A 27467-nucleotide genomic window follows, 5' to 3' on the forward strand; every position below is an offset into this window, starting at 1 on the left:
GAGTAACAACGTAATTCTGTGACATGTCTACACTATACATGTTACTGTTACGCATAACCCATACTTATTATTGATTCGAGAATAAGAATTCAAAGAAAGGTTACATCATTTCCACTCTGTATTTTCTAACTTCCGCGTGAATATTTCTATATAAATACACTTGAACTTGTAATAAATAAAAATAGAAATCAGTCGCTAGAGTTGTAAAATGACAAGTCTCTGTTTGTTAATTTTCCTTATAGGTAAGGGATGGCTGTGTCTCTGTTTATCTTGCAAGAATACCATCAATCGCTCTGTAGACTGGTAAGCAAACTATTAAGAAAATTTTTAACTATGTCTGTATATTCTTAAGTGTATCAATCCTTGGTGAGTGGTTTTTTGTGTTTTTTAAAACGTATTTTATTTTAAAAAATCAAATACCGTAACTGGAAACAAGTTACAACTTATAAGTTCGTCTCCTTAAATATCACAATTTGTCATGCAAAATAATTGACAGAACTCTGAATTGTACACAAAATACAAGTGGGATTTTGTTAGATATCATAGCAATTTAAAATCTACAGATTTCATCAATAAATATTATATGCTTAGAGTGAGATGACTTCTCTCCTTTAAAAAATCCCATTGTTTCAGAGCATCTGGTATGAAAGATCTTTTGAATATTTCTAATCTGCATCTTGGGACAGTAAATTGTTCTTCATTACGGGTATTGCATTTGATACATTTTCATTTTTTTGGACAATATCACTCAAATATTGAGACAAGACCCAACTGTGAAATGTGAGGTATCATTTTTTTGCGTTATAGCGACTGTATTTTAAAGTTCCTCAACGAGTTTCAAAGTAAAGTGTTTCTTTAAACACAAAAATAATAGGACCTGTGAAAATTCTTGCGGCAGTCAATTGTACTTTTTCAAGCTTTTTGGCATCCTGAATAAAACATCCATCCGAAACAATTGCAGTATTTATTCAAGCGAGGGGTTGTGTCAAATGTAGCATACAATTTTACCACTTTTTAACTTCAGTCTATTCAAAAGCCAATTGTTTTGTTTAGAATTGTTTGCAAAAATAAGGTATTGAAAAAAGTTTTTAAATTCGCACATTTGTGTTTGATACAAGTACATTCATGTAAGATAAAATACCTGTAGAACAACATTAGTTTAAAACACTAATTCTTATTTATAGGAAAAAATGAATGCTCTTCCTACAAACAACCCACACCAAACTGACTTTTATAAATTTCAATCATATATCTTTGACCTTCTTTCAAACAACCTTATTTTAATTAATGGTATGACAAACTCTATTTCCAACAGTAACTTAACGCCTTTGAACATTTGTGTTTCTTCAATAAATACTTACTGACAATATGTGAATTCCAACAACCCTAAACACAACAATTACTTCGCAGAAAAAAAAACAACTTTGAATCCAGTTCATGACACCTTTACTTGTCATTTGATACTCTCATACACAATATGGATTATTCATAATTTAAAAAGATGTGAACAGGATTAAACTGCTGTCAGATGAAGCAAAACGGTGTTGATATCAATTCGGACCAGCTCTAGGTTGTTTACTTCCTCTCGTACTTGTTAATCGCAATTGTTCGTTAGCTTCCTTTATTTCACAAATGTTAGAAAAATAATCAGTTGCTTGTATATATAAAAAAAAATGTTCACAGTGACAGGCATTAAAAATATTTTGTTGAAGGAATGTTGGTCTTTTATTCATTCTTTTCCACCAGGTACTTTTTTGTCGACCCTGACTATTGTAGACATCCAATTAAGATCAACATCTATTTCAATTGTAGGTTTGTTTTGTATAAGCCACCAAGATCACAAACCTCTCCTCCATACAGACAAGGGACTGAGTTTTACTACTATGACTCCAATGGTGATTCCTTTCAGCTCCAGGGTGCTAGCATTCTATCTAGACCAGGAAATCCGCTATACTATACGATTCACCAACGAAATTTCACGGTAGATAGCCTCTATTTTCATGAATGCTTAAATTGAATATATTTAATGAACAATTATTTATAAAACAGAATGTAAATATTGTTATTATCCCAATTTTCTACCTTCTACATACAGTGGCGGCTCGTTAATCTGGGTACCTTCGTTCCGAAAGATAAATTAAGAAACCGGATAAGTGAACCGCTTCGAAAAAAAAAATCCCAATCAAAACGGGTAGACGTACTGGTATCAAATGCGAAGACAAAGAGCAAATGCACCTGTTTACCATTTTATTTCTATAAGTTTGAAAAAAAATACATCTATATATCCAAATTTACATGTTGAAACAAAATGCGGATATTAAATTTTAAGCTGACATATTTTTTCTTAACTCGTCTCCTCTTTGGCAGGTGACTGCATAAAATTGATAAAGTATGATCTGCTACTGTTTTGTTTTTTTGTTTTTTGTTTTTTTTTTTTGCAATATTTGATAATATCGCCAACCCCCCTAACTCCGTCACTACCCTAACTCCCTCACTTTCGAGAAACTCCGCGCTGTTTGTAAACGAATGCAATTGTGACGTCATTTTTAGCATGCTGAAAATCTACAATCAAATGCCGAGATAATGTAACAGTCAAGTTCAAGAATAAGTAAAAAACAAATGACAATTATACTTAATCTATTGTATCTATCATTTTTATGTGAAATTAGTGAGCACGTTTTCCTTCATGCGCTATTCCATCGATATCTCCTACATGTGCGTCAACATGCTCATTTGCACATGTCAGTCATTTTTATGAAGGTCTATGTCAAAGGTTTAACATGACATACCATGTTGAATACGGCTAAAAATATTTTACCTTTTGTCTACATTTGCCCTAATGCACTACACGTTGGAGAGGACGTTAGGGCGACGTTATTACATAAAAAAAAATACGTTATATTAGGCAATCTTTAAGGGAGCCGACTGGGGTTTTATTGTGTGAAAACTACTACAGAGAAACTCTTTAATTTTATACCATATGTACCTTACATTGACTCCTGTATACATGCCAAGTTTAGTGAAAATCTACCGTCTGGTTATTTTTTAAGGACCATCTCAAAATACAGGTACATTTACTATAGGATTATATAGGAAAATACCATTTTTTCGCACTTCGGAGCAAATTATACAAATCATACTACAGACTTTTTGCTCAAATTATGATATATGATGGGTAATACTATATTGTATATTTTGTGCAAGAAACACAAAATTATACCGTCTGGTTTCCAGAGGGGGCATCTCAAAATGTCAAAATTCATGAAATTTTCCTGTTTTTATGGAGTACAACAAAACATGACAGATACCACAGATTTACATAAAAAATTATAAAAATGATTGTTAGATTCTCAATTTCCTATGTTTAAAATTTCAAGAACATATATTTTATACTTTGTATTTTATGGCATAATTTATGACCCCGCTTAAAGAACTTCGGTTATTCATAACGTCAAAAACACACTATTACGACGTCTATCTACCCATCATTTGAAAAATCGTTTGAAAAATCAGTTATTTAAAAACGTAATTAGTTTTTTTAACCTGAGATTTCCTAAATTTGTTAATTTTTATAAATTATGTAAAAATAGTTGCTTTAAAAGAGTAAATTGGCTTTATTTTACTATGTTGCGCGAAGTATTGCGCAATGAAAACCCCAGTCGGCCCCCTTAAAAAATTGTTTGCTTGCCCTCTCCCGACCGACTAACTAAAACCGGCCCGACTCAAAACTTTTCTTTTACCTCTAGGAAACAATTATTTTTTTATTTATTCCGAAGATTTCTCACCTATCAATAACTACTTTAACTTCATATTTGCAAGTGTTTCTGAATGAAAAAATGAAAAAAAAAAAAAAAAAAACCTTCCTATCTACATTTTTTATCCTGAGTCGGGAGAGGGCAAGCAAACAATTTTTTTAAAGATGGCCTAATTATGTATCTTTTTAAACTGTCATATTCAAGGACTGCGCATGCTCTTAAAAATTCACAATTTTATGAAGTAAATTTTTTACAACCTTATTTATTAAAATGTTGAATACAATAAACGTTGTTGCAAGAATATTTTAAACGAAAATTTAGAGCTAAAGTTCAAATGCGGCAAGTCAGAAAGATAAACTAGATCTAATTTAAGGTACACAGGCAAAAGTGGCTTACATAAATTTTATATGAAATTCACATGAATTTCATGTGAATTCTTTGCATGAGAAAGAGACGAAAAACAAGACATGTGAAATTTATATGAAAACTTCAAGCCATTTTGACATAACTTTCATATGAATTTTACATGAAGAGCATATCGCATAAATATCTTGCAAAGAAAACTTCACATGAAAGTTCTAAAAAAATTATTGTGAATATCATACAAACTTATTCACATGATATTTGCATGAAAAAATAAAAATATTTACATAAAAAAAATATTTATATAATTTTTACATGATTATCGCATAATTTTCAGATAAAAAGATAATCACATAAATATTATATAAGCCACTTCTACTTCCCGTTCGAGAATTTTTCACTCATATAGAGACGTAACCACATACAGGTGATGGGCCTCAAATGTAGACTTACACTCGGCTCTCAGGGCCATTGAGCAGTAAGGGATCTTTATCGTGCCAACGCATATCGTGTCTCGGTTTTAAAGGTCTCATCCGAAAGACCCGAAACTTTCATTTTGAAGTGCCGAGCGCTCGGCTAAGGAACGGTTGCTGGCTATTTTTTATCGACTTAGGTCAGTCGTTGTCAGGGCTCAAACCCACGACCTTCCGATTACGGAGAGAGCACTCTTCAGACTGAGCTACCGTGACGGTGTGAGATCGAGAGAGAAAAAAGTGTCTAAAATAGTTTTTTTTTTTAAATAAAGAAAAGCAGACATTTGAATTTTTAGCATAATTATTCGTAAATAACAGGCATATCTATGAGGAATCGTTTGGTTATTGATGCATTCACATTTATCAGTCCAATTAATTGCAATATCGCCAATATAATCTATTTGAAAGAAGTTATTTTTGCGGACTAACTTATGGTTTTCCAAAATATCTATCTCATTGTGTGTTCATAAAAAATGAAAAATAGTGTGCATTTTAGTTTTATTCACTGATATCCATCCAGTTCGGTTTCATAGTTTCATTGAAGATGAAAGAGTTATTTTCAATTTTGCAGTAGAAATTGACCATCCAGATGCGGAATGCAAATTTCCAAGATTAATGAGATAGGGCCACGTGGAAAAAATCGCTTTCAAAATAAATCATCCGAAAGGCGAAGCGTCTGGATTAACGCACCCCACTATATAGAGGATATTCAATGTTTTGTAGTTGAATATGGAATTTATTTTACGAGTGGGACAGGATTTGGTGATATTTTCACGAGTGCGAAGCATATTCAACTACAAAATATTGAATTTTCTGTTTATTATATTTTCTTGACCTCTGTCTTTTTGTAACACAGTTTCTTAGGCTTTGACGTTATAGTTGAGCGATTCAGAATATCCTATAGCTTATAGCTAAGCAATTGTGAAAACTGAAAACATGGATTTCAAAAACATATTTTGAGAAACTTTTGCAGCTTCAGTCTCTGTCAGCATGGTTTATTTGCTTAAAATGTTCTTATTACACGGAAAAAATGTAGAGGTTTACAAAGAAATGCTCTTGAAAAGTAACAGATTATTTTCCAAATTTAAAACCACTCGTGAATGACAAAATAAAGATGTTTTAAGACAAAGTAATTTACAAAAATATATATCTTTATTGAACAAATCGGGATTTTTTCACTGTAAAAGATTAAAATTTTTGTTCCTTTTTTTTTCATTCACATCATTTTAGATAAATAGTTTGAAAAACAGACAAAGACAATTGATATTTAAGTTAAATCATAAAAAAGAATACATTATTTTACCCTATATCTTTTATTTTTGATAATAAAATACATGAAGATGATGTACGAGGGTTGTTCGGAAAGTTGCGGAATTCTGTCATAACTTTTTTACTTATATACATATTATGTCCAAATTTGGTAGAAATATTTCAACAATAAATTCTTAAGATGTGAAATATTTTTTTTTTTAAAAGATCCTGATTTATTTCAAACTTCTTTAGAGTTAAAAAATGCGAAGATCGGATCGCGGAGCAGGTCAAAATTTCGTAATTTACAATCAATTCACTAAATAATGTCTGTAGTCATATCATCTGCAAAATGGCGCAAGATCGGAAAAATCCTAGACGTTTAAATAAGAACTGTTACATTGTTTCATAATCCAAATTATGACTTAATATTTTGCTTCGTTGAAAAGAAATCAATTTCAGAAGATAGGCAGTCCTCGATGAAAACGGAAAATATGACCTTGTAATTAACGTCACGGAGCAGCAGTTAACGATAATTTTGTGTTGTACTCTGGAAAACTCCAGGGAAAAAAACTCTGAAAATGCTGGAGAAAGCAGAAAATAAGTCAAAAGCGAGCCATGCATCTGTGTGTACATGGCAGAGGCGGTATTGGAATGTTGAGATTCTGTATCAGACGAGGACGATCTGTGAAAAACGGATTATCTGTAAATATCTGATCAAAAACTTAAAAAAGTTAGTAAGGTCGTGGTAAGAATTAGCTGCTTCACAGTTGCTGATCTTGTCAAAGCACAGTCACACAGTAAAAGAAATATAACACTGACAAAGAAAACTAGATGCTGTCGTAAGACAGTAATACCAGCACTAAGGTGTTTGTCTCTAAATGCACACTCCTTCATAATTGTGTAACCAGGGAATAATCCACAATAATTCTATAATTTAAATCAAGCATAAAATGCTCAGGTGAACATGTGGCCTTTGTGGCCTTTCACTAAATTCATTACCAGTCTGATATTACAGATATTTAATGATGTAAATTATGTTTAGGAGAGAATTTTTGAAAGGTTTTTGTTTTAAAAATGGGGGGCTGGGTGGGAGGGGGGGTGCGTAAATTTTGGCCCATGATTGGAACTTGTTGGGTTTATTGTCAAAATAACAAATATTATTATTTTAGTCTAGCGTTTTTGATGAACTTTAAACAATTTAAATTCCAAATGACAACTTTGGGAAATGATCGAATCGTTCATTTTTTTCAGTATATGGGTCGGAATATACCATTTCAAACCAACACCCGATCAACTATATCAAAAATCAACCCCCGACTACCCACAATTCATCTGTTTTTCTGTCATATTTGGAATAGATAACCCAATGTTATGTAAAAAAAAAATATTGTATGTAATTATGATATAAATTCTACACATTACACCTTTTTGGAAAAATTCTGCGTCTGGCGTTGGAATTACGTCTCACTACGAGCACTACTTTTACCGTTATCATAATGATTGCACGTGGTATACATACATCATTATTACCAGTAGGAATTCTCATGATTCTTGTGTGTTTTAAATGGTTTATATTATGAAGTTAACAGTTCCTACAACAGGCGGTAAATACATTATGATTATATTATATTAAAAGTTTAGACCTGTATAGAACGGGGGAAAATAAGCTAAAGTGCAAATGGTAAGAGGCCTATAGTTTGAAAAGGGTCAAAAAGATCATTGGATGCCACATAAGTTATACATTGAAACTAGATCCTGGAGTCATTCCTACTCTCTGGAACCGGAAAAAATCAAATAGCTTTCATTAAATTAAAACCGTTCAAGGTAGCTTAGTCGGTAGAGCGCTCGCTCCTTGATCGGAAGGTCGTGAGTTCGAATCTCGGCCGCGACTGACCTGAGTCGATAAAAAATAGGTAGCAACTGTTCCTTCGCCATGTGCTCGGCACTTTGAAGTGAAAGTTGCGGGTCCTTCGGATGAGACCTTAAAAACCGAGGCCCCGTGTCACGGCAGGCGTTGGCACGAAAAAGATCCCTCACTGCTCAATGGCCCTGAGTGCCGAGTAAAGGTCAAAATTTGAAGCCCTTCACCGGTATATGGTGACGTCTCTATATGAGTGAAAAATTCTCGAATGGAACGTAAAACAACATACAATCAATCAATCAATCATTAAATTAAAAGCCCCTGAGCCATCTTTGTATTATGACATATTAAATAGTATATGGGGTAATGACCCCTGAGGTCATCCCCACCATCTGAAACTTCAAATGATCATATATATATATATATATATATATATATTGATTGATTGCTTGATTGATTGATTGTATATTGTTTTACGTCCCATTCGAGAATTTGTTCATGTCAGAACAAGGTATTGCTTTGTATTCATGAACGACCTGAGGGCTGGGAAGGGGGAACAGGGGAAGGAGTTATGTCTGCATGGTCTTAAATGTTGTAAACTACTGTTTGTGAATATTAACCCCATTTCCTTCTTGTCATCTTCATTTATTGACCTCACAACATACATGTTTATTAATTCAATAGATTATGGACTTTTTGATCATATGCTTAGCTCTCCCTTGAATCAGCAATGGTGATATAAATATTTTTAGAATAGTTAAGGGTTAAACAGGTATTGCACAATCTCTTAAAATTGATTAAGCTCTGTAGTTGAATTATCTATACCAGTATAGCTTGATTTTGCTATTCAAAACACCTTGATGAAGTTATTTAATCATACTTTATTTCAAAGTTGTGCAGTTTTATTAACATGGATAAAAGTCACATTATAAATGTTGACATGGTATAAATTCGAAATTTTCAGCTTTGAGCTGTTCTGAAAGAATAAATGAAAAAAAATGCTTTTTAAATAATGTGTCTCCTTCCGAGCATTTGCGATCACAAGTTTATTTAGTTTTGTATGGGGTTGTTTACTTGGGATAATCTCTCTCATCTTCTCTTTCTCTCTTTCTGACATCTACTTGGGCCTAAAATTGAAATGGAATTATAGGTGAATTTTTTTTAAAATTGATTGACTTTTACACTAATTAACTCATACTGCAGCTTTGGAATAATATCCCTCCCAGAAATGTAAAAAATAAGTTTACTCACTATCTTGTCTTTGATCTACATCTAATTTCAAAAGGACACAGCCAGAAGTCTTTTCTCGTGGTTTGTAACAGATTTCACATGGAACTTCTATTTTTCAAAATCATGTAAGTTCCTGTGACTTAAATCCATTAGAATTAAAACACATGACAGTCCTCCTGCTTTGAGTAGGCAGATATAAGCTAAAATGTTGAAAAGTACTCACTATGAATAATCACCTGACCTTTTGAAGACAGCTAGGTAAACATACCGTTAAAGGTATAATTATCATACATAGGCCAGTGCAAAATTGAACTATCAGGATTGATTCATCATTATCATAGTTAAAATAACAAGAAACACAATAGAAATGTGATGAAATATTTAGCAACAAAAAGAGTTTTATTTCATGAAAAACATTTCTTGTCTAAAACAATGTTGTTTTCATCATATTTATTTTTTCACAATTTTATCTTCTCAAGAACCGCTGGACCATTTTAAACTACCTCAAAATATCCTTGGGCAAAGGGGAGTTAAATTTGTTAAGATTATTCAAATGAATGATCAACCCTCTTTCAAGGGGAGAGCAAGGGAAGATAAGAATGAGTGAAAATTTAATGGCACATTTTAAAAATCTTTTCAAGAACCACTGGGCCAGAAGTTTTAACTTATGTGAAACTTCATTACATAGTGTAGATCCAAGTTTGTCCAAATCATGGCCCCCAGGGGTAGGGTGGGGCCACAATAGGAGATCAAAGTTTTACATGGGAATGCGTGTACATGTATAGGGAATAAACCTTCAAAAATCTTCTCAAGAACCATTTGGCTTTAAATTTGAAACTTATGTGAAAGTTCATTACATAGTGTCGAATTAAAATATTCTTTCAAAACTTTACTCCTCCTACAGTTTTGGTCGGATTTCATTAAAACTTGGTACACAAGTAGACTATACTAAGATACATAATTCTCTGTGTCGATCTTTGATTTCAATGAACAGTGTTGCAATGGTTACTAAAAATAGATAATTTTGTGAAATTCATTCAATCGGCTACTCCTCCTTCAGTTTTGGTTCAGTTTCAAAAAGACTTGGTCACAATTAGTCTATAGTAACTTACAACTTGACTAAGTTTTATCGTTTTTGAATTTCGATGAACAATATGTTGCCATTGTTACTAAAAGTAGAATTACTAACAGTAGAAATTTATGAAATCTATGAAATTTATTAAAAATGCTACTCCTCCAACAGTTTTGGTCCGATTTCAATAAGACTTGGTACACAAGTACACTATACTTAGATACAGATTGATAATTTTTTTTTTTTCATCGGTTTTTTGATTTCAAAGAACACTATTGTTGGAGTAAGTTAAAATGGCAATTGAAGAAAACAAACAGTGGTCGACCAATTTGATTTTTTTAAACGGCCTACTTGGTGTAGAAGTAGAATATACTAAGATTGATTATTCTTTACAACAGTTTTTGATTCTGACATAAGGGTAATCCCATGGATGCTAAAGATAGAAATTTCTTTGAAATTCATTTGAAATGCTACTCCTAAAACAGTTTTGGTCTGATTTTATTAAAGTCTTGGTGTTCAAGAAGACTATATTAAGATAAGACAATCTTATATATCAGTTTTTGATTTAAAAAAAAAATTGTGTTGCCATGGTTGCTTAAAATAAAATTTAAAAAATTCTTTATAACACTAATCCCAAAGATACATCTTTATTACCAGTACATACCAGTAGGGTAGGACTGGAATGATTCAAATTCTTCTATATCGATATGTCACATGATATGATACGCATCAGGATAGAATGAATTGGTTATTATATCTTCTTTTTGTATTGAAATGAAAAAAAAATATTTCTTTACAAATAAGAATAATTTATTTATGGAAGGTGGAGAGAGAGAGAGAGAGAGAGAGAGAGAGAGAGAGAAATTATATATATTGTAAAACAAAGTTATTTAACAAAAGTGGTGTTATGAATTTCATGCTTAAAATGTAAGAGGAGTTCTGGGAACCAGAGGTTTGTTTTGTAAAAAAAAAAAAAAAAAAAAAAAAAAAAAAAAAAAAAACATTGTTTTTCAACTCTCATTTGACCCCTGAGGTGAAAATCAGAATCCATAACCTTATTGCACATCCACAGGACACAACCAATGATATTTTAAAAGATGATTAGGCTACTGCGTAAAATGTAAGGGGAGTTCTGGGAACCAGGGCTTTTTTTTTTTAATAAAATATGTCATTTTTCGACTCCTATTTGACCCCGAAGGTGACAATAAAAATTCCGAAACTTTTTTGCACAGCTACAGGACACCACCAATCATCTTCCAAAAACGTATTAGGCTTCTGCGTTAAATGTAAGGGGAGTTCTGGGAACCAGGGCTTTTTTCAAATAAAAACATCATTTTTCGACCCCAATTTGACCCCCAGAGTGAAAATGAAAATTCCGAAACCTTATTGCACATCCAGAGCACACCACCAATCATCTTCCAAAAGATGATTAGGCTACTACGTAAAATGTAAGGGGACTTCTGGGAACCATGGTCTTTTTGTATAAAAAAAAAAATATCATTTTTCGACCCCCATTTGACCCCGAAGGTGAAACTGAAAATTCCGAAACTTTACAGCACATCCACAGGACACCACCAATCATCTTCCAAAAGATGATTAGGCTACTATATGAAATGTAAGGGGAATTCAGGGAACCAGGGCTTTTTTGTATAAAAAATGACATTTTTGGACCCCCATTTGACCCCCAGGGTGAAAATGAAAATTCGGAAACCTTATTGCACATCCACAGGACACCACCATCTTCCAAAAGATGATTAGGCTACTGCATAAAATGTAAGAGGAGTTCTGGGAACCAGGGGCTTTTTGTATTAAGAAAAAAAAAAAATTTTTCGATCCCTATTTGACCCCCAGGGTGAAAAATGAAAATTCCGAAACCTTATTACATATCTACAGGACACCATCAATCATCTTTCAAAAGATGATTAGGCTACTGCATAAAATGTAAGAGGAGTTCTGGGAACCAGGGTCTTTTTGTTTAAAAAACGTCATTTTTCGACCCCCATGTGACCCCAGGGAGAAAATGAAAATTCCGAAACCTTACGATAGATGATTTAGGCATGATTGTTTATATTCGAAACGACAAGAACTACTGTTCTTACAATGTTACTGAGTTTGCTCCGTGGTTACAAAACATGTTCATTTTAGAAATAAATAACATGACTTCTATTAAATCACCTGGAATGAAACTCCATACATCGACAAAATAAATATTAATACATTTGATAATGTGCTCATTTTTAAATTTCTTGAAGATAGTATAAACGAAGATAGACATTATCCGCGAACTTTCTGAACAACCCTCGTATTTCTATCGATTTATTTTTAAATGTTTTCAATCCGCGTTTACCAATATCTGGTCATTTATATCGATAATCATGCTCAGAATGTGTTACAAAAATACACTTTAAATAAAAATTTAAGTACAATTCATCGTATTTATTAAATTTTATAATTTTTTTATTTTTTTATTTTTTTAATAAAAATCCTTATCATTTTATTTTATTTTAAATCTAGATTCTAAATTAATATTTTCCTTATTCTTAAAATATTTTTCTTTGTGTTCTCATTCAGTAATGAAAAAATTTTTTTAAAAAAATGAGATGTCACACACAAATAATAGATTATTTGATGAAGTGAATAAGTATGTTTCGTGGAAGTACAATATAAATTCAATTTTTGGAATAATTAACATGTTGATTTTTTTTCGTTGATATTTTACCAAGTTAATAGCAGAAATAACAATATCATCATTATCTTATGTTACGATAGATGATTTAGGCATGATTGTTTATATTGGAACGACAAGAACTACTGTTCTTGCACATTGCTTGACGGGAAGGAATACCCCCGTTTGAGGGTTAATTCCGTTTTGGGGGGTTCGACTAGACTGGCAAATAGGGCATTGCTTAATCAAAATACTTTGATCTCTCTCTCTCTCTCTCTCTCTCTCTCTCTCTCTCTCTCTCTCTCTCTCTCTCTCTCTCTCTCTCTCTCTCTCTCTCCATGTGTCTATATTTGATATGCTGTGTTGTTGTTTTGTTTTTTTCTCAGACTAATCCATTTTATGGGATTTACAACGATCAACCACCAAAGCCCTACAAAAATCCATCTAATAAGTTCGGACACTCAAAAGGTATTTACCATTTTTGAATGTATTATTCGTGTTTTCTAATTTTATATGATTGCTTTTAGCATTTTTGATAAATAAAGAGAGATATATGTGCCTTACGTTAATTTGAAATCATGATGATCATCACGATGAAATTAATTATCGGTAAGATAAGAGTTTTCTGTCTGTGAACATTTCATTGAACAAATATGATATTGACGATGAAATGGCTAGAGACCTTATCAATTCTGATTTATTCAAACATAAAAAAAAAACTTCCCATATCTTGCTTAAAATACAGACTGAAGATAAATAAGTTGCCATTGATTGCAGTATTTACATATACACGCAATGGGTTCTGGCCACAGATATGGATCTTTTTACCAAAAAAAAAGACTCAGGTGAAAAGTTATATTTTAAGTATGTTATTGTTTGGTTCATCATTTCTAAATAAACTAGATATATCCTTATTCAACTGAAAACTACAAACACAGACACACTACAAAATAAAATAAAGTAATAATAATATTATTAAGGACAGATGATACAAACAAATTTTTATCAAAAATTTTGAAAATAACCACTTTAGTCATGATTACATGAGTAAAATGAATAAGTTTAACCGCATAGATTTTAATTTTTTATTACAAATTTCACAATTACATGTATGTGATTTTAAGCGACAAAAAAGTGTATAGATTAATAAGGAGGATTGCAGAAAGGTAGAATTTTGAACATCAAAGAAAAATTACTAATTCTTAATATTTTAGAAATTTATTACTTTCATCATTTACAATCGAAATAGGTCCAAAAATATATACTAATCCAGGCATCCAATTTTTTGTTTGTGTCATCTGTCCTTAATTAATAATAACAAGCTTATTCAGGTAGTTTGTGCCCCCCGCTTAAGAAATAATGAAAGGGGTGAAAGAAGTAAATTAATATGCAATTGGTGAAAGTAAAAAAGATCAACTTTGACCTTTCAACTTTTGGGCTTTAAAGTCAGCAAAGATCTTTTGAGGAGGTTGGATCCAGCTATCAAAAGTCTTAAGAATTGTTGTTAAGTGTATTTATAGTATAAAGCTTAATCAAAAGAAAAAGAAAAAAGAACATATAGGTCAATCTGCTTCTTTTGGTGCTACGATGTAATTAATTTGACCTTTTTGCACTGTAATGGCGTCTTATACACAAATATCTTTAAGTTTTCTTCCAATATTTTTTATCCGAATAAATCGTGGGACCAAATGCAACTTCATTCTTGAATCAAAGCGTTTAAAATTCTGACAAAGAAAAAATTTCAAATAAATTCGAATAATCAATTATTTGCCCTTCCTACACTCACAAAATTTCATTTTTCTAGCGTTAAATATTTAACAAGCAATAAATCATTTAAATATCTTTAGACTTTACTGCATTTAAGAAGAATAGTCAAAATTATCTTATATATTCAGAAAAAAAAATTGAAAGTTAGGGTCTTTGACGTAAATTTTTAGATATTACTAAAATTTTTCATTTAAAACTAGGATTAACAAACACATTAACCTTTTCTTTATATGTGGAGATGGGGGGGGGGGGGGAATCCTATCATATCATTGACGAAACGTGGATTGTATTGTTATTGTCCATCTGAAAACGTCATTGATATTTATATATATTTACACATATATAAAGGATAAGGTGGTGTATGTATTATTCATATCTTTCATGTCTACTATTTTTTCTTGTCCATATTAATATTTTGAAAGAGATTATACATAATCTTTGAAGGATATCGTATATCTTATTATTGAGCTTTCATGTAAAAATGATTCTTTTAAACGAGGTTGGTTAAAGTATAAACATTTCTCTTTTCAGGAATCTTTTCTTTTTCTGTCCAATCTGGATTTTGGATAATCTCTAGTATACCAAAATTCCCATCTCTGACATATCGGTATGCAAAGGAGCAAACATCTAAAGGCCAAATATGTTTATGTGTTTCCATCGGACTGGATTTATGGAATCACATGGGTATCTCTCTCTCTCTCTCTCTCTCTCTCTCTCTCTCTCTCTCTCTCTCTCTCTCTCTCTCTCTCTCTCTCCTACATTAACAATGAAACTGAAGAGGAAAAAGAGGAAAAACTAAATTCGTTAATAAATTTTACTTATTTACTTTTTCATTACAGATAAAAGATAAATTATATCTTGGCAATGTTGGCTATTTACATTTATCCTTTTTTTTCCTATTAAAACAAGGAAAGCTTGCAATGCATGCTAATTATGAAGAGTATGTAATGTATCAACAACCAATACAAGCCCGACATGAATTGATACATCAAAAGAACAAGAGTAAATTACGTACATAACTGTTTCCTAAATTACAAATACATGTGTGAACATGCTTTTGCATGATCTAACTCTATTGCGAGTCGAAAGTTTTTGTTTTTTTTTATTTAAAGCTAGAATCCAAATAATTCATTAAAGTCCTCTCCATTTTCAGCAAGTAGAGGTAGAAAATCTATTACGATCATGTTTGTGGTAGCATCATTTTTTCCACCGGGCTGCTCACCTTGTGTTTTGCAGGGAACGTACAAGAAAAAGTTTCAATTTAAGATTTTCTCGAATGTGACGGAATTCAGCCTTTAATCGCTTAAAATGATATAATAAATCTGACGTCAATTAAGACACAAAACACCAGTTCAGTTTCGCGCTATTTTATTCATTTATTTATTAAGGTCTTCCGTTTCCAACGGAAGACCTTCTACTGATTCTGTTGTTTCTTTTCCACTATTATTATTTTTTTTTTCTTACCGATTTTGTGCAGACGATTTCTCGAGAACGCCTCGATAGATTTTCACGAAACTTTCAGCAATGATGGCAAATTATCTGAACTTTATGCGTTTTTTTTCATTTTGTCGTCATCACTTCCGGTCGTGAGATATAGCCAATTTTCCATTTTTAAAATGGCATTTTGTCCGCGAGTGTTCTCAAAAACGGTTAAAGATTGAGTCTTGAAACTTCCAGGGATGATAGATTGTGACTCGTAGATTTGAGAAACCTGTATGGCTTTTGTTGCCGTGACGTCCGTTGTCCACCGGAAGTAATTTAAAGATATGCAAATTTTCATTTTTTTCTTATTGAAATGTTTTTAATAGAGGCAAATAGACTGTTTCGAGTCATATTATTTCCACCGGAAGTTATTTCTTCCGAACCTGAAGTAGTCGAAAAAATGCTCATTTTTCCTCGAAACTTTAAGGGATGATTCCTCCACACTCAGTGAAGAGTTAAAAGTCCTTTTGACTACTTCCGGTCATACCGGAAGTGAATAAAAAAGACCAGAAGTTGTTTGAAATTGATAGATTTCACTCTTTTATGAGTTGCTGAACAATTCTGAAGAATTGATATGAATTTTTTTTACATTTAAAGTTGTTTTACTTTCTTTTATCAATCAAAATTTCCCAATCAAGATTTTATCAGAAATCTAACGGAAGACCTACTCGTTGCTCGCAACGAGATCTCATCTAGTTTTATTTTTATTTATTTTTTTTTTTTATTATTATTATTATTATTTTTATTTTTATTTTTTTTTTTTTTTTTGGCTTTTTCATCGTGATCCTTTTTAAAATATTTTCATACTGCAGATTAAGAAGTTATGTTTGACGATCAACACGCAAAAAATTTCTCACTGAAAACAATGAAGTAAGAAAAGTTTTAAACTTTACCCTTACGCGAGTTTTACTCAAACACACTGATGCATTTAGAAATAAATAAGTTGAATCCGATTTTATTAACTTAAGTTTTACTTTACTATAATGCTGCAAATTTTTAACAAATATCCGAGTAAAAAATATTTAGTCAATAATTGATGTGACCGAACAACAAGTTTAAAATACAAAATGAAGGACTGGGACAGTTTTGTTGGTAGCTTACCTGACATTTGTATAACTGCCTGAAGAGCCTAACATGGCAAAAGCTCTTGCAGTAAATATTTGTGATTATATATATATATATATATATATATATATATATATATATATATATATATATATATATATATATATAATAAAGATTTCATAGAAGATGGCACTTTAATCCATAACGCTTTCGCCTCTTGGCTCTTCAGTGGATTTTGAATATTGACAATAACAATAGCAACATGACATAATAACGTCGTTATTAAGACGGACGTCATAGTTAAAAGTTATCTTTACTATGACGTCATAATAACGACGTTATTATGTCATGTTGCTATTGTTATTGTCAATATTCAAAATCCACTGAAGAGCCAAGAGGCGAAAGCGTTATGGATTAAAGTGCCATTTTCTATGAAACCTTTATTATTTTTCTGTATTACTACCTATACTTAGTACTTCTTTAATTTTAATATATATATATACAGTACCAACCAGAGCCAACCTGACAGATAGCAGTCCCAGAGCAGTCCCACAGCGGTCCCAGCAGTCCCTGCGGTCACAGAAAGCAGTCCCAGCAGTCCCAGCTGTCCCAGTAGGCGGGGTTTTTAAATTAATGGGTGGAGCTTAGTCATAACTGAGATTACACAGTGTATCAACAAACAATGTCAGTAATAAAAAGGCAGCTGAAATTTAATAATGCACTTCCTTTTTTTTTAGGAGAAATAAGTGTTAGATATGTTACATGTACAGCATATTTACAATTCTTATGTGACAATTATTTCTGAATAATTAATTGCAGTATATACAAGAAAAAAAATAATTATATTTAAAAAAGAGACTTTCACACTCAAACTGTAATTACATATGTAATATATTTATTTGAAACCAAATTAAACTATTGTTTGTTAAATTTTATTTATTGACAATGGTTACTGCATATATTTTTTTCCAGAAAATTAATTATGTGCTTAATAAAATGAATGGCTTATTTTTAGACTAGAATTCAATGACTTTGAAATACATGTAGATCCTACAACTATAGATCAAGGCCGATTCCCATATCACTCCGTATTATGTTTATCATTGACGTTTCATTGAAGCTTCAGAAAAAATACATGTGTAACATGAATTTGATGACAGCTAATTCTTTATCAAAGTTTGCTAACAAATATATTCTGGCTATCATTTTCATTGACTTGTCGATATAATTATTGTAAGAATCTTTACGCAACGTAAAACAATTTCACTAAAATATTTCCTGAGCCCGTACATCAATGTGCATGTACATGTAATTCAGGCAAGTGACTATATCTCAGATATTAAAGAAATTAAATAATCCTGAAATACATTTATACCATGTTTATAAAAACAAGAGTTTTGCAGTTTGAAAAACGAAATAAATGTCATTGTTGACCAGTATGGTCAGTGATGTGTAACTCTGATACCCAAATAACACGCGTGAACTGTCTGCTATTCATGCCCAAAGGCGATTGAAAACTTAGCCAGGTGTTTACACATTTTATACACTGTGTACGGCTTTTAATCGGCCAGACTATGCAGTTGTTACGTGCATCTTGTTTTTCTTCAAATGTAAGAAATAAAACACAGATTTCGATAATTTTAGCCATATTTATTTTAAAAATAATTTTATATATTTATTAAAACTTTTTCATAAGTTAAAAATAAATCCGGGATCAGGGAGAAAAATCAACGAATAATTGTTCACGTTGTTTATATGACGGGAGATTATTTCATAGAAAAAAGACTGTTCTTGTTGAAATTAATTAATAGGTTTTATTTTCAAGCGGTAAAAAAAAAACTGCATTGATTTTTTTTCTTTTTTTCCGTGATAGCTACCTTTACAGTCTAAAAATAATTACTTTTCAGTGCAGCATATACATGTATATAAAGCTTTGAATTTAAAAAAAAAAATTAATGCCGTGATTGTGTCCTCCTTTAGGACATAGAATAATATAAACTTTAAGTACATAATTTAACAGCTTTTATTAATTATATAAATCATTTAGTTTCAAACACCTGCATTTACGTTAAAAATACGGATAAAAAAATCTTTTCTGACTTCGGTTTTTTAAACTGGCAAAACAACTTTTTATTATTACCAACAATTAATTAATTTTTTAATTGATTTTACACTGCAATGGTGCGAAATCGACGGTTGACGTACATGTATACACGTATCTTTCATTAGCTAACAGTATTTGTTAATTTTTTTGGAAAAATTCTTGTTGATTTATTTTCTTTTACAACTTCTCTGTTGAAAGTTAACAAAACTTCTGTACAAAATGAAACCTGCAAATTCAGAATACACAAGGGGCGGGGCTTTCTAGTCACTCAGAATCATTTTCACGCACAGCAGTCCAAGAGCAGTCCCACAGCGGTCCCAGAGCAGTCCCAAAGCAGTCCCGGGGACTGCTTTCTGGGACTGCTTGGGTGTCAGATTTGGTCTGGTTGGTACTGTATATATATATATATATATATATATATATATATATATATATATATATATATATATATATATATATATATATATATATATATATACATATCTCATATCTGTATCTATATATATAGAGAGAGAGAGAGCTCAAAAACATTCTCACCTAGCATGGTTTAGTGAATTAATTAAATGCACTATTTAGAAGTATTTGTATGTCACAAAGACGCGAAACGCAAAAAAAGTATTAAGATTATTATTCATAACTCAGTTGCTCCTCTATTTGCACGAGTAACAAACTTAATGCAGTTAGGCATGTCATGAACTAAGTTTTCAGAGAACATGTCTTTGGAATTGAGCACTGTTTTCGCTAGAGTGCTTTCCACATATCTTTTAATTTGATTTATAAGTTGTTAGCATGTTTTGAATAAGGGCTGATCATCCTCATTTGCCCTAAATGTTTTTTCAGGGTTTGAATCAAAACTGTTTTCCAGGACAAGGAAAGTGTAGAAAATACATTTCGTTTGATATACCCTCTTGTGCTTTCTAAATAATGGCACGATGCAACATAATACATACAGTTCTTTTTGTGGGGAATAGTAAATAAGTACACATAGTACCAACATCTTTCAGTATCTTCTGATGAGCCCAAGAGGGGTTCTCAAACGTAATGCATTTTCAGTATTAACACAGCCTTGATACAATCGCGATGAAACTCAATCTACAGGAATTCAGGGGAATTCTAGGCTGGGATATGATAATTATATTTGAAAAAAACGTGTGAACATGTAAACGGCTAAAAAAGACATGTGGAAGATACTTCAGCAAGAATGATACTATTTTCGAAAAACTATCTGTGAAAACTGACTTAATAACATGCATATATATATATATATATATATATATATATATATATATATATATATATATATATATATATATATATATATATCATACGTGTGTTGGATACTATCCATAAGATAAATCTATGCTTTATTAATAGTACTACCGTTTTTGACACAATCTCTCGCTTCAAGATTTAAATTTATAGAAATTTCTATTTGTGAAAGTTTTGTATTATCAAATAAATGCTAATGAGCAAAAATGTTCGTTAAAAACAAGGAAAGACTCGTTTTAACAATGCATTCTTACATTATTCTATAAAACTTACCATGGTTCTACAAGTATCCTAGCACTGTCACCGTACACAGAATGATTTCAGAGTAGGATTCATGATTTCTCGGTCCTTACAACACTGAACAATTTTCAGTCAAAAGTTTGTCTAAAACGAATCTCCAACAGATTGCCACATATGCTTTAAGGGACGCAGCAGATATCATTCCAAGATTTCATATTTTGTTTCTACGAATAACTTTCTTTCAGCATGTCAACGTCAGCAGTGCGACGTCACCAATTTGCTCGTCATCATTTGGGTATAAATAAAACAACATAGTTCCATACGGTTTATCTCAAAGTTTTGTTAAAAAACGAAAATCGTATGAGATAAATAGAACATCTATAATTGTGTGACTTGATATTGCTTTCTCCAACGAGTTGAAATCAATTCACACAATATAGATATCCTATATATATATATATATATATATATATATATATATATATATATATATATATATATATATATATATATATATATATATATATATATATATATATATATAAGGGTTGTCAAAACCATAACTGGTTACTCGCCTGTCTTTCTGATCGAGTACTCGGGTACTCAGCCATTATTCGAGAGAAAAGAATTAAAATATAAACATATGTACATGTATCTTCACTATCGTATTTTGTTCTTTGTCACTGATAGATTTTATGATCTAAATACCAACAGAAAAAGATAAAATCCCAATAATTTTAATACATATAAGAATATAAAGCTATGATAAACATTAGTTTTCTTGTAAGGGAAGTTTGGAGTGATTATCAATATATCAAATAAAGGTTAATATCATTCATGAATTTCAATGTTGAACAATCATGTTCTCAACTTTTCACAGCTGCGCATAATCGAAGTATCTTGCCTATCATCGATCGGATTGTGTGTCTTGTAAATTTGTGCTTCGCAGAGAATTAAAATGTTTTAAAGCAACTGTTTTTCGCTCTTACTTTGATGTCACTTTGCTCGATACGTTAATGATTTAACATATCGTTTGGCCATATCAAATAAGTAAATTTTGTTTCACAAAGTTAAGATTTTATACATTCGTTTAAAATATTTCCAGGTTCACATTGTTAGAAGAAGGAAGCAAATTTAATACTAAGCTACATGCAGTAATAAATGTGTATGCTTTTTTACTGAATGAATTTGATTTATATGTGAATTCCAATTATGACGTGTCCCTGGCCATAAACAAAAACAATGCGACGCCACTGACCAAGGAAATAATGAGTTTAATTGTTGTCAAAACCTAACAGAGTCTAAGTTCAACGCTATGTAATTAAAATAACGGTACAATAAACCCGAAAATTAGAATGTGCTTGACAAATAACGATGGAAATAAGAAGTTTTTATAGCTTTATTTTTTTTCCAATGTAATAAATGATTCAGAAATAAATTGTAGAAATTAATCATAAAAGATGGATATGTCTGAAACTACAATTCAACATTGCAAATATAGTGTCAGTAGCATATAATGAATGTACATGTATCACCAATCCAGATCCTCTTACCCCCTTCTTTCCAGTTTTCTGGTATTCCTTATAACAAAACTAAACTTCATTGTACAGCTTGTTTTCACCTTTGAAATGTTTTTAAGGTTATTAATTACTCCAAGAACAAAATGAACTTGTTTTGGTCCTTTTGTAAACACTGCTGGTATTACAATGAAACATGTTGTTTTAACAAATTGACTCTTGACATATGTGTGCTCCTGTTTTGAGAGTTTTTTACATTGTATCTAAGTTACAGATGTATAGGACTCGTCTTAGGTATGACATTTACGCCACACTCTTTTTCAATTTCTTAGATCTTTCGTCAATTACATAAAAGAAAGGTATGATTCGAATAATGAAACATGTACCTATATTTCTTAAAATGTCCCAGTAAATATCAGTGATTCTGGGGACTTTCCAGTATTTCCTACTGTCTGGGAAATACGAGTATTTCTTACAGGATGAAACTATGTCATTCAGTTAACTAAATTAGTTACTAAGACTTTTTTATCTTTATAGGCAAACTATTCCATATCACTAATCCCTACTTTTATGTAGGAGGTCCGCCAAACTTTAATTCATGGTTAACCTATGAATATTCAGTAGTAAGCAGTGTAACCAGGGGAAATCAACCATTAAAAATTTTCGCCAAAAGTCGGGTATTCAATGCAGGTAACTTATCATTATCATTATTACTTCTTTTAAAACAATTTCTTTTAAAACAATTTTATTTTGGTATTTTTATAATTTTTCTGAAGAAAATATGTTTTTGGGCCTATTTTGATTGTAAATGAAGAAAGTAATAAATTTCTAAAATATTAAGAATTTGTAAACTTTCTTTGATGTTCAAAATTCTACCTTTCTGCAACCCTCCTTAACTTATTAAACTATGCACTTTTTTCGCTTGAAATCACATTATTGTGAAACTGAATAAATATTTTAAAAATCTAAGCGATTAAACTTATGCATTTTACTCATGTAATCATGACTAAAATGGTTATTTTCAAAATTTTTGTTAAAAGTTTGTTTGTATCATCTGTCCTTGATACTCCTATTTCCTATCATATTTAACCAAAATTGTAGCAGAAGAAGTAGAATTAAAAGGTTCCTCGGTGTATTCTCGAAATGAAAAGATGTACATATAAGGATCGATCAGACCTAAGAGAATGGTTTGACTTCGAATCTCAATATGATCGCTCCATTTTGACTTGTTTATACTATATACATACGTGTACTTCTACTTGCCCGCTATTGATTTTAATGAATATTGTTAAAAAGAACATTTTTTTTAAAAAAAATTAATTATATATATAACTTGTTTTTTTAATTAAATACTATTCTCCCTGTAGTTTCTTCCTCTAATTCTCTAACGATTCTTTCCCGTAGAAACCAATTTCAGTTGGGGGGGGGGGGGGGCAAGCCAAAATAAATCCTTGTTAAGGATCTTGAAGTCGTTTTCATTGAGGGGACATGACAGTAAATTAGGGGTGTTGTAAATTCTACAGTATACATTTAGAGAATTATTGGTTCCTAGGTCTGTTTCAAATCCGATGCTAATTTCAGAATATTAGAAACATCGACTAATTATTGGTCGGCCAATCAACATTTAGGACCTAAACACTTTCGCAAAATCTTCTTGACCATTTATCAAACATTTTAGAGAAGATTAAACCCACTAACAATTTTTTCCCGTATTTTATGGCTAGAAATCTTCCATATTCTAGAGTAACTATCTTATACTGTAATCCGTAAGTATAAATTGTAAATTAAGAAAGATGATAAAATAAGGTGGATTTTGGAATATAGGAGACGGTTCCTTTGAGGACATATGTGACACTGAGCATAACAACTTCTTAACGAATCATTTGTACACTTGATTCAATTTGACTGCCGTCTCACTAAAACGAAAACAGGGAATAAGATTGACGTTAACCAGACAAATTCACTTTTTATTCCTTAAAATGAATATAAATGCTTTAATTGTTTACTCTTTAGATCTTTACAGTGATTTGATTGCTAAAACCTTTAGGGATGATTTACGCGTTCAGACATGGCAATCAACTAAAATATGCATCAAACAGGTTTGTATTACTTCTAACAAGTTGGTTAAAACACATACATTTTTATATACGATAACTTTTGAGAGAAAAAACAAATCTAAATTTTCTTTTGATTTTTAAAGCGTACTTGAATAAAAGCTAGAAAATAAAATAAAACCCTTCAAACACTTTGTTCTCAGGAGTTAAATCGTACAATCGAGTACGTCGGCTGCATTTTTTTTTTAATTAACCGATGTCGCTAATAATGAGCAGTAACACAAGGAGCTCCTTCTGCTAATTCTTGACACTCTAGAAAGGTTTTGAAGTCATATTCTAAAACTAGCTCATTCTCATAGATAAACGCTTCTTATCTAATCTCTGTTTTAGATTTCTCGTATTGGATCGATGCAGTTTTATGATGGATTTAAATTTAGATCAACAGTAGATCATTCGAAGTGGGCAGTAACCGAGAATCTAAATTGGATATGTATTGCAGACTTAAATATAAGAGTAAGTATAAATTATTGTATATTTCAGGAAAAAAAAAACTCAGCAAATGTTTGATCACTTTAGAATAGTTGATAAGATAAACATATAAATATATGTAGCTATCTACAGTGATTTGTTATATAACAAAAGTGGGCGAATAAGAATTTCTTTTTTATAACGTTAAGACTGAACACGACTCGTCAATAGGCATACAGTGTATGCCTTATGAGTTGTCCTTTCTCCGATATCAGTACTGAGGAATCCCTTTTGCATTCGTTACACATGACTATTTTCTTGTCACTGGTACCTACGTGGAATGGAAGACACGTGTTCGTGATGGTTATTTTACAATACCTTAGTTTACATTTTATTGCAGTTTACATGTATTTGTGTTTGTTTGTACTAAACTGATATGTGCAGCTGATGTAAGTTTCTTTGGTAACTTTCTCTCCTGCCGTTGAAGATGCATGTAATTACTTTTGTCGCAACCGAGTGGTTTACAATACCTATGTAGAATATGCTCGTCCACACAGGTGAAAACAGATTACACCGTGACCAAGTGAACGGCTTACAATGTCTATAGGGACTGTACAGGTAACGACAAATGAAGAGTAATATGGCGGACAAACATAGATCTCTGCCTTTTACGTGTCGTTTTCTGCTTTAAACACTAACGATGAGCATCGACTCGAACAAAAAAAAATGTCAAATTTCCGAGATTACATGAAACATGTAAGCTCGAAAATCCGTTGAAAAAAAGAAACAAAATCAAACAAGCGAAGGAATAAACAATATTGTATATATATATATATATATATATATATATATATATATATATATATATATATATATATATATATATATATAGATATAGATATATATATATATATATATAACTGGGGGGGGGGGGTGAATTAAAAAATAGTTTTTAACCCTTGATTGAATGCTTTTGCAAATCATTTTCAGAAATCGCAATATGGAAGAGGTGGGCTAGCAGTGTGTCTGAACCACAAAGATCTTGCAAATGAATTCAGATCCATCGCCTGGAATACAATCCCCTGCAAGGAGATTCCTTTAGGAGTGTGTCCGTCTTATGGTTAAAAAACATTCTTTTACTGTTTTTGAATACTAATATATTGTCATCCTCTTTCTGAGGATCTTCTCAGTATTTCAGTTGGAATACTTCATCGTTATATGTGCCGTGTTTTCCGTAAAAAAAATTACATTGTATTTCTATGACTTTTAATTGATTTCACATGTACAAATGATAAGAATATATTTGACTGTCGTCATGAGAAAAGGGCCCTTATCTTTTGACGTCACAATGCGCAGAAAACGACGTCAAAGTCGCGGTAGTGTAAACACGGAAGTAGTTTCTGTCGACTACGTTTTGTGAACACGAAATGAAATTGGATTTCCAGGTGTTACAAGAAAATTATTAAATCATATGAAATATGATGCGGAAAGTTTTAATAAATAAAATAATTACACACTAGTTCATGCATTTGTTAATTATTCTGTTTAAGCATATATCACATAATTAAGCTAAACGCGACATTGAACGCATTGTTAATTACGACGATTTATGGCGATGTGTATATATGATGCGTGGCTAAAGATACGGTATATGTGTTTTCTGAGCAATTTGCAAGTTTAAATTTGACTCATATTCAGTAGACTAAGTCTTAATATTAAATGGTATTCTACATACACGTATATTTTTTTCAGAGAGAGAGAGAGAGAGAGAGAGAGAGAGAGAGAGATCAATGCACATATACATAAAAAGAAATACCTTCGTGTAAAATGTACGAGGGCTGTTCCGAAATTATTGGGACGTTTACTTTTACTCCATAAAGGACAGAGATAAATTCATGAAAATTCGTCAACATTACATAAAGAACGAATAAAACAAATGTGCAAAATTTCTTATTTATAGGATAATTAGACAAGTTCCCGTGAAATTATAAGCATGCATATGTCTATCTGGAGCTACGTCATTTTAACGTCGAGTCAGCCGGAAATGTTTTCGCATTTGTGAAACGATCGGGAAGCGTTTACTCTTCTTTCTCTGTTATCACATATAAAATTCTAAAAGTCAAATGTCTCTTTTCTTAAACGATTCTTTAAAAAAAAAAAAAAAATAAAATGTGTGCTCTTGCTACTCCAGTGTAAAATAAATTACATGACGTGTTATATACAGGTTGACTAGTGCGTCGTGCAGTACCGATTTATGCAACGCGGATCAACGTTATTTAGTCCGTAATAATTGATGGTCATCCGAAGCTTTTGTTTTTACTCTGGTTGAATTATATGTAAGAAAAAAAATATATACCAATGAAAAAATAGAACCTTTAGACATGGTTTTTTTTTCTCATTGTTATTGTTTTAGCAGGTCGTTTAGTCTGGAAAAGAATTAGCGCTACACAAAATTTTATGCATGTCCGCTGCGCCGCCTTGACGTCAAAATCCATTTTGTCGTCGTTCTCAGATTTCTATGTCGCGCTTGAATTTATTTATGATCTCCGTATTTCTGAACGAAATTCTAATAAACTTGCACAAAATGAAGTCAAAATAAAATTGAAAAATTATATACATAAATTGAATTATTATCGCTCTTACTGTGTGTCCACAGGGAGTTTGAACGTTGGTGTTACATATTTTCAATAACTCATTTCGTGACTGCGCCGGGTACCCCTACCATTGATACATTAATATACATGTACCATTGAAAAGAAGAAATAAAATATTTGTTAAATATTTTTTGCTTTTATGAATTCTGAGTGTTTGTTAAACGTATATCAAATTTT

The 27467-nt window shown here is 31.5% G+C and overlaps 1 protein-coding gene across 1 annotated transcript; it reads left to right on the forward strand.

The window, feature by feature from the left end:
- Window positions 1–238: 238 nt before the first annotated feature.
- On the forward strand, window positions 239–26085 carry LOC133189510 (cell-death-related nuclease 7-like). Its single transcript, XM_061324863.1, has 8 exons — window positions 239–303; window positions 1813–1981; window positions 13057–13138; window positions 14969–15121; window positions 22652–22804; window positions 24128–24213; window positions 24559–24681; window positions 25627–26085. Exons 4-8 carry the CDS (start codon window positions 15118–15120, stop codon window positions 25759–25761), a joined length of 501 nt encoding a protein of 166 aa, XP_061180847.1. The 5' UTR covers window positions 239–303; window positions 1813–1981; window positions 13057–13138; window positions 14969–15117; the 3' UTR covers window positions 25762–26085.
- The last annotated feature ends 1382 nt before the right edge of the window (window positions 26086–27467 follow it).

Source organism: Saccostrea echinata, unplaced genomic scaffold, assembly GCF_033153115.1.
Source record: "Saccostrea echinata isolate AGI-Se365-2 ecotype Australia unplaced genomic scaffold, CSIRO_AGI_Sech_v1 ptg000018l, whole genome shotgun sequence".
Classification (NCBI taxonomy): domain Eukaryota; kingdom Metazoa; phylum Mollusca; class Bivalvia; order Ostreida; family Ostreidae; genus Saccostrea; species Saccostrea echinata.

Excerpts from the sequence above, each read along its gene's own strand:
- LOC133189510 (XM_061324863.1), top strand. Across the intron at positions 22,805-24,127 it reads AAGTCGGGTATTCAATGCAG|ATCTTTACAGTGATTTGATT; the intron begins GTAACTTATCAT and ends TTTACTCTTTAG. Across the intron at positions 24,682-25,626 it reads TTGCAGACTTAAATATAAGA|AAATCGCAATATGGAAGAGG; the intron begins GTAAGTATAAAT and ends AATCATTTTCAG.